Raw genomic sequence first — 9022 nt, forward strand, 5'->3', positions numbered from 1 at the left:
CTCAGAAATCATTATGAAGACAAGTCGGTGACTGATGATCAAGTTTTTTGTACTATCTATAATTCAATATCTTACGACAACAAAAAAAATATATATATATTTTCGTTTTTTTAGTTGACACCATCAGATATTATCACTAGAATATGATAATTAAAGAGGTAAATAATATTAATTCATAATAATAAATGCATCATTTTCCCTACCGCGTACTGTAATATGTGAAGCTATTAAATGTTATACAATTTTAAATTTTATTTATAGTTTCCTCATCACTGACATTTATATTAAAATTGATTACCAAGAAACAATGTGGTTAGACGATTAATATAAATGTGGCGATAATTATAAAGTTTGATGATAATAGATTGGTGGTACAACGTCATCAATCATTTGATAAATACAGTATTAAATATGTAAAGACATTTATTTAATTTAGTTAATCAAATTACTTACTGTAGATTATAGTGCAAGTGGTTAAATAACTTTATTTTTCACTTTTCTATATTTTTCTTTTAATCAATGATATTTTACCAATTTCTTATCACACATATTTTTGTATCTCTATCTTATAACTTACTGTCATCGTATATCTTACCCAGCTCTTACCACATCTTATATTAGCTATTCTTAACATAATTATTACATTTTTGATCGATTCCTCTCAATATATACATAAACCTAAAATGTGGTCGTGCATAAACATGTGTTATTGACATTTGTATGTATATCTTTCTATTAGTGTATTAAACAATAAAACATGAAAGGTCGGTGAGTAGTGGGTGAAAGCATTTAGTGCATTTCTTTTTATTTTATTTTATTTTTGTATCCCCAATGATAAGCCTTTCCTTGATCATTTCAGCAAAATCACTAGAACTCCATCTTAACACATTTTTCTCAAGAAACACACAGATCAGAGAGGAGATGATGAGACAGAAGATTTTTCTCTTTGGTGATTCAATCACTGAAGGATCCTTTAGTGACGGTGGCTGGGGCGCTTCTCTCGCTGATCTTCTCAGCCGCAAGGTATAGATATATAAACACACATATTTACATCTTTGTATATATTTAAATCTTATACATAGGTTTTGACAGATAACTCTTCGTTTCTATATATAATTTTTTCTTACTAATCCTGATTATTTTTAATTTTTAGTAGACATAGTGAAGTTTTCTTATGTTTAATAGTATATCACCTTTTTGTTCTTACTAGTATTTAACCCTTTTTCACAAAAAATAATTACTTACACTTTTGAGATATAAAATTTATTAGGCTGATATAGTGCTACGAGGTTACAGTGGATATAACACGAGGTGGGCGTTAAAAGTAGTCGAGAGAGTTTTTCCGGCGGCTAAAGAAGACGGCGGAGAATCTCCAGCGGCGGTGACTGTATTCTTTGGAGCGAACGACGCGTGTCTGCCGGAGAGATGCTCCGGGTTTCAGCATGTGCCACTTCACGAGTACAAGCACAATCTTCGCTCTATTGTTTCGTTCCTCAAGGTGATCATTTATATATCATTTAATTCTTGCACATGCATATATAATCATCAATTAGAAAAAGTTTTTTGTATATACTCGATTTTACGAACTAGGCAACTAATGTTGCACATGCATATATAATCAATATGAAACTGTTTTGTATACTCGAGAACATGAACTAGGTAATCAATGTTGCACATGCAGTCATGCAGATATAATCATAAATATGGGAAAATAATCATCAATATGGAAATGTCTTATATGAACTACGTACATACTTGAGAATGTGAACTAGGTGATTCATGTTCTTCGAACTATTTAGTTGCAAAAAGTGAATGGCAAAGAATATGTTATTTTACATAAAAGTAACTATGTGCATATTTTAACAATATTTATGCTATATATATTGTTCGATAACATGTGTATTTACTTTGATAACTCACAATTTATATAACTCACACATAAATAACACAATTTATTTATGATTTACCATAGGACATAAAATCATAACAAATAAGTGTTATCTTCTTTGATAACATGCTTTTAAAACTATATTATGCTATTTATTCAAATACATGTGAAATCGTTTATTTACGATTTCATCGTCGTATTGTTTTTCTAATTTTGCGAGAAACTTTGATAGAACAATTAAGCCATAATTGCTGAGTGTATGCATCATATATTGAGCATGCATATATATAAGTTTAGTTGTTTAAATTGCCGTTCTAATATTAATAAAATTATAAATTGTAAATTTTTATATTTTTTTGTAAAGTGGTGAATGAGGTGGTCCTGGTACACTTAGAATATAATATACACGCCTCGTGGAAGTGACAAATTCAATTGACTACAAAATGATTAAAATAGAAGAATCAACTAATGCATGTATAAATTACATAAAATTATATAATTAGTTTCTTTATTTTTTTCAAATGGTATTGTGGTTATAAGCATCAATCTATTTTTTTTTTGTCAACCTCACATTAAATAATTAAAATAAAACTTCTCGATTGGTAGCAAAAAAAAAAGCATTAATCTATTGACTACTTTAAAAATGTTGCCTTTTGACTAAAAAGCCAAAGCTTTGATCATATATATCTCCTTTTGGGAAAGTAAACATTAAAAGCACCAAATGTATATGCTTTGTCGAACCACTAAGGGCATCTCTACCAAAGAGTACTCTTCAAAATACTTTTAATAAAAAATTAATATAAAGAAGAGAGAGAATAAAAAAAGAAGAGAATGATGCTCAGAGTACAGAATCGTTTCTCACATTTTTCTGACAGATGTCATTGAGTTACTGGTTAATATTAATAAAAAATACAAAATATATAAATATAATTAAAATAATAATTTTCTTATTGTTTAAAGCAATCTTCTAGGATTGCTCCGGTGGCGATGGTCTAAGTAAAAAGTTGTTACTTCTACATAAATAAGGGATTCTTATTATTTATAAATTTTATTAAATAAGAATTTTACGTTACGATGATTCTCAGAACCGTTGGCCACAAACGGCCATTATTCTCATAAGTCCGCCTCCAATCCACGAAGAGTCCCGCCTCAGGTTCGAGTCCTCAAATTTTCTTGTCATTCACTATTGGCTCACTATTTTCTTGTCTTGAACTAATTTAAGACATTTATCTTTAGATATCCTTATATCGAAAACACAACGGGGTTGCCAGAAAGAACGAATGAAGTAGCCGGACTATACGCAAAAGCATGTGTAGAAGTTGCTAAGGAATGTCATATTTTGGTCATTGATCTTTGGTCCAAAATGCAGCAAATTCCAAATTGGCAAACAGAGTGTCTATGGTCATACACTAACTCTTACATATACACCTAGTATACGGTGCGTTTTGGAAACCGATTATTTGATGCTCGATTAACTAAATTTATGTATTCTCGAATTTTAGGGATGGGTTACATTTGAGTCGGATCGGTAACAAAGTATTGTTTGAAGAAGTAGCAAATAAGCTTAATGAAGAAAGCATTGGAGCTGAGGAATTAGCGGTGGATCTTCCCCTTATAGAAGATGTTGACCCAAAAGATCCTCTCAAAGCCTTTCATAAGTTTTGATGCTTTATATTATCATCATGTAGTTTGAAATAATAATCGTCTTAACGATATTAGTTTGGAATAATTATGACCTTCGAATGATGTCATAATCCACTCTTATCAAATTATATTCACATTTTACTTCGTTTAGTTTAGTTTTTTTTTTTGGGTGTGTATACTCTAGTTTATATTTTTACAAACATGTTAATGACAACATATAAACGAATATAAACCAAATTCAAGTTTTGTCCGACCAAAATGGTACCCAAGTAAATATTATATAGAGGTTTGACAAAAAAAAGAGAGTAAATATATAGACCAAAAACATTTTTCCGGTAAGCCTAATTAGTTTTGAGTTTTTAATGAAAAAAACCTTCAAGAATTATTAACAAGACTAATTATAAATTAATTAAGTGATTTTTAAATTAATAAACAAACACTTTCAAAAATAAAGTTTAGTGAAAACCTTTTAAAATACTAGCAGGTGATCTAGGGGTGGGCGTTTGGGTACCCTATCAGGTTTCGGGTCATGTTTTCAGGTTTAGAAAAATAATACCCATTATGATTGTGACAACCCGTCCCATTGACCCCACTAACCCACCGCTAGCTTGCCCCCATAGGCCCGAAACTAGCCCTACAGGGCATCGATCCTAACTCCTCACTAGACAAATGGAACTATTCATCCAAATCCACAGTAGGTTATTAGTGCGCCAGGCATTCCTCGAACCCTTGTCCCCACCCTTTAACAACCTTCCCACAGGACAACCTGCAGGTCAATTGGTGACAGCTTGTCCTGTGGAAAGGTTGTTAAAGGGTGGGAACCAGGGTTCGAGGAACGCATGGCACACCAATAACCTACTGTGGATTTGGATGAATAGTTTTATTTGCCCAGAGAGGAGTTAGGATTGATGCCCTGCAGGGCCAGCTTGGGATCCGTTTGGGCGGCTAGCAGTGAGGCTAGTGGATTAGCAGTGAGGCTAGTGGGGTCCACGGGACGGATTGTCACAATGTTATTTTTGGATTTCTGGTAGGATTTGGGTATTTTCGGGTTTCATCCAAAGCCTCAAATTATATTTTAGGTTCGATTAGATTTGTAATTTTTTAATCCAAACCAAAGTAAAAAAAACCCGAAATCAATCCGAATTCAGAAAAAAATGAAATCAGTCCAAATTCATTAAAAATGATTATAATCATAAAAAATCCAAGGTTATCAAACCAAATTGAAGTCATGAAAAGAAAAGAATAATTCTAAATAATAAAACACCAAATTTACAAGCCTATAATTTTTTACTTCTTAAAACATCAAATTAGATCAAATTCAAAGTTAAAACTATATAATCTATCTAAACTAACATATGAAATTGACATACTTAAAAATGAAAACTAATTTATCTTGTAATAGTGATGCAATCTATTGTTAAAGATATATATAACTTTGGATAGTTTTAATTATTTGTTCAGGTGTTCGGATATACCCAATCGGGTTTAGGTACCCGTTTCATTTACTAAAAGCATCTAATCGGATATTTTTAAAATTCAGATTCGGTTTTAGATCATGTATTTTTAATCGGATTCGGATATTTTATCCAGCCCTTGACCGGTCCATTTTAAACTCTCAGTAAAATTACTAGTAAAAAGAACCGTTAAATATTGAAATAATCTCTGCTAGGCTGATAAACAAAAGTTTAAACTCTTATTACCATAGATGAAATAAACTTTGCTATGCTGGTACACAAAAGTTCAAACTGAAAAACAAATTGATAGTCTCCCATGATTTGATATCTTAGTTAAAATTAGCAAATCTGTCTTAACTGAAAAACAAAAAAAAAACTGCAAATGCAAAAATAGGGACGTATATGTTGGTTATTAATACACGAAAGGAAAATCAAGTCTAAACAACAAAAAAAAATGAAAAACCTCACAATCTTCCTACTTGTTTTTAGTCTTTGTATGTTTGGTCATGTATCTGGCGCTGGAATTAGGATCGTGAACGAACTCAAAAATAAGAAATCCCTTTGGATGAGATGTTATTCTAAAGATGACGTACTAGGTCCAACAATAATACCAAATGGAGGGCATTTTACAGACTATTTCTTTCATAATTTATTCGGTACGACGCGTTTTATGTGTACTTTAAAACAAGGACCTGGATTTAAACACAGTCAAAAGCTTTAGAGCATTTAAAAAGTCTGGCTTATGGGAATGGAGAGCAAGAGAAGATGGAATATATTTAAGAAGAATATACAAGGCGAGATTTGATGATAGTGCAGAGAATCTGCATAAAGAGCATAATTGGATACTTTAAAACATTAACAAACTTCAATACTGTTAACCAAGACATCGCATCTGTAAAAGTACAGCTTCATTATCTCTTTATTGGTCTACATGACAATTCTTTTTTTTGTTTGGTATTGACAATTCATTATATATATATATATATATATATATAGTATATTTCCTCAGTTCATGATTTATATAAATTGAAAAAATAACACCCAAATTATATTTAATATTTCTTAATTATCGTTCTTTTACTATGTATAATGGTATTTAAGAAGAAAAAAAACATTTATCTATAGTTAGCTCATTTAAACTTCTTTATAATTTCAACTAAATTTATGTGTGACTCTACTATATCAATTGGAACTCACAAAATTATATCTATTGCAACATGCAAATGAATATATTTAGAAGCTTGAGTGAACCAATGACCTCTACAATTGTGATTTTCATATCTAATTTTTTTTATTACAATCTGGTTAAGTTAATTAGAGAACTGAAAGTGAAAGTTTATAAAAGAAACAAAACAAGTCACATTGTCCCAATGGTAAAGGGAGGTAATTCCCGCCACTTGGGTTCGAGTAATCACTACAAGAAATATGGGCATTGATAGCAGAAAAGCATAGCGCAGTTTTCGCAAGTGTTATCGTTGATAAAATTTTATAAATGAATCTATATAATAGCGCTTTTAAAACGCTATACCTAAAAATATGTAAGCGGGAATCAAAAATCACACTTTCCGCCAACACTTAGTAAAAATTGACTAAAATTTAGTCTTTCCCCACACAAAGAAGCTCTAGAGTCAAAAAAAAAAAAAAAAAAAAAAAAAAAAAAAAAAAAAAAAAAAAAAAAAAATTCTAAACCAACGAAAACCTGAATCGTTTTATTTTCTTCTTTTCTCTTCCTCATCTCCTTCACACTTCTTCTTCCTCTCTAGGGTTAAGAGTAGGGAGAAGCCAAGGTTTTTGCTAAGCAGCCATGAGTGAGACGAGAGATAAGCATTGCATACCCAGATCCGTTTCTTACAACCCAAATTCTTCGTTGTTGTTCTCCTTTAGCTCTTCCTTTACTCTCCGTAGCTCTCACCTTCTCATTAAAATGTCAATTTCATCTCGTCGGAGAAGGTTTGTTGTTTCTCTCTCTCTTTCCCCCTTTGAATCTGGGTTTGGAATTAGGGTTACTTAGATATGTTATTCTTCTTCTACGGTTTTGAGTCTATTGAGCAAAGGACTGCAAGAGGTTTTACAGATCGAAATCACCGAAGAAGATTTTTCTCACTAGGTATCTCGATCTTAAACCAAATCTATCTTCTTCTGCTTCTGGGTTCACCGAAAATTTCATCCTTCACTTCAATCGTGGTTTTGCCTTATATGTGGTTTCTGATTTTGTTGTTGTGCAAGGACCGACTATGACAGAGGAGTCAACACTTTTTCTCCCGAAGGAAAGCTGTTCCAAGTTGAATATGTCATTGAAGCTATCAAGGTAACTTCTCGATTCCTCCATTGTGGTGTGAGTTCATGGCTATTTCTGAATCAGAACACGGGGGTCTTAATAGCTGGAAAGAATTGACTTTTTTTTGCTTGGTGATTTCATCACCGATTTATTATATTTGGCTTCTGTTTTTCTGGGTGGTGTGGGAGAGGAGATAACTGAGTTGCAAATTGAGATTCAATGTATGGAGAATAAGCAACCGTTAGCACCTAACTCATTCTCAAATCTTGGACCTTGCAGGAGGACTAGTGGCCCTATTAGACGAGCTAAAGGTGGTTGAACTCTTGAGGTGGTTAGTGGTTACTTTTTTGTTTCTAATTTCCTGTTCTTCGGTTTCATAATTTAATTGATGTGTAGAGCGACCTCATTCGATAATGTATCTTATATGCATATGGATTTACTGTTTACATGAATGAAATGATGAGGCTATTCTTATTGTGGCATGTAATTTGTTTCCATCGCTATTCAGGATGAGACACTTAGACGAGCTGTTGACAAGTTTAAGGGGAAGAGGTGGAAGAAAATATGTAAATTTTCTTTCCTTGATCAAAGTCATCAAAGTCAAAGTAATGGTTTCTAAATCTGTTTGGGGAGTGTTTCTATCTATTATTAGTCTCGTTGTTGACTTGTGATTGAATTTGTGTTCTCTTATTTGTTGCAGGTTTTCATAGGTTTCAATTTCAAGTCATGAGTTTGTTAATGGATTTATGTCTACCTTGATTGATTTTTTTCTTTGGTGGGTTTCTCTCAGATCAAGTGTCAGCTATTTTGGTTGAGTCTTGTATTGCTGGTTATGCCGGTGTAACTACAAGCTCCATGGTACGTGTTAGTGTATATTTGCCTTAGTGTCGTGTCAGACTCTTTAACTTTTGATGTGTTTATAAGGTTATTGGGGCAGTAGGTGGCTTAAAGAACTCAAGGCTCAACTCGGCTCAACTCTGTGTCACCAAAGTCACCGAAGGTACTCAAAACAAGCTCTCTAATAGCATATCACTTTGCTGTATCATTTTCTGTATATTTAGGCTATTAATACTTCTTCTTCATGAGTTTGTGTTGCTTAGTTGCAGGTTGAAGCTGATTACGTGATGAGCTTTAGGATATGATCTGTTTATGTATTTTCTAATCTTTGACTTGTTAAATCTCTTTGTTGGGAACTTGCATGAGTGAGGACCACAAGAAGACAGGTCGTGACTCTTGAGTAAGAATGGGTTATATTTAAGAAGCAAGTTGGAGTTCCTGAAGCTGGAGGACTTCAAGAAGGCGAAGGAGAAGGTTATATTTAAGAAGCAAGTTGGAGTTCTTGAAGCTTTTAACGTCTGTTCATGAACTTTTTTCGATGGTATGTAGTAAATATTGTATAAGACTTGGTTTGATGACTTGTTGTAGTCTAAGATATGGTATGTAGGTTTTGGATAATTTATTTAATATTTTTTTTTTAAATAAATTCATACTTTATTAAACTGAATTACAATGTAATTTTTGTGCTAGAATAAAATATATTATATCAACAATACATATCTATAGTTGACAAAACAATAGTACAAATATTTTGCTACTATTGATTATAACATAGCGCTATTACAGAGACACAAACAATAGCATTGGAAAAAAACGCTATTGTATGTGTACCCTCTAAGATAGCTCCGGTAAAGACAACGTTTACGAAATCGCTATTAAAACGATATAATAGCATTTTTCGTGTGCTAAGAATACGAATAT

General features: G+C 32.2%; 1 protein-coding gene, 1 long non-coding RNA gene and 1 pseudogene across 25 annotated transcripts; all 3 read left to right on the forward strand.

Annotated features, from left to right (window-relative positions):
* The first annotated feature begins 772 nt into the window (after window positions 1-772).
* Window positions 773-3682, forward strand: LOC104771835 (GDSL esterase/lipase At5g45920-like). The gene is made up of 5 exons (XM_019242192.2): window positions 773-1023; window positions 1271-1498; window positions 2974-3041; window positions 3125-3289; window positions 3391-3682. Exons 1-5 carry the CDS (start codon window positions 832-834, stop codon window positions 3551-3553), a joined length of 816 nt encoding a protein of 271 aa, XP_019097737.1. The 5' UTR covers window positions 773-831; the 3' UTR covers window positions 3554-3682.
* Window positions 3683-5440: 1758 nt separating this feature from the next.
* On the forward strand, window positions 5441-5837 carry LOC109131265 (S-protein homolog 32-like; annotated as a pseudogene).
* Window positions 5838-6671: 834 nt separating this feature from the next.
* LOC104771842 (uncharacterized) lies at window positions 6672-8763 on the forward strand. Of its 24 annotated transcripts, none has more exons than XR_015594142.1 (8): window positions 6672-6936; window positions 7027-7093; window positions 7213-7294; window positions 7544-7595; window positions 7773-7869; window positions 7965-8122; window positions 8189-8264; window positions 8371-8763. It is a non-coding gene; the product is annotated as an uncharacterized LOC104771842 (long non-coding RNA). The 24 variants fall into 24 exon arrangements; XR_015594144.1 differs by having other exon boundaries at window positions 8055-8122; window positions 8365-8763; XR_015594157.1 differs by having other exon boundaries at window positions 6677-6936; window positions 7544-7592; window positions 8365-8763.
* The last annotated feature ends 259 nt before the right edge of the window (window positions 8764-9022 follow it).

The sequence above is a fragment of the Camelina sativa genome, chromosome 20 (assembly GCF_030686135.1).
Source record: "Camelina sativa cultivar CO46 ecotype springtype chromosome 20, ASM3068613v1".
Classification (NCBI taxonomy): domain Eukaryota; kingdom Viridiplantae; phylum Streptophyta; class Magnoliopsida; order Brassicales; family Brassicaceae; genus Camelina; species Camelina sativa.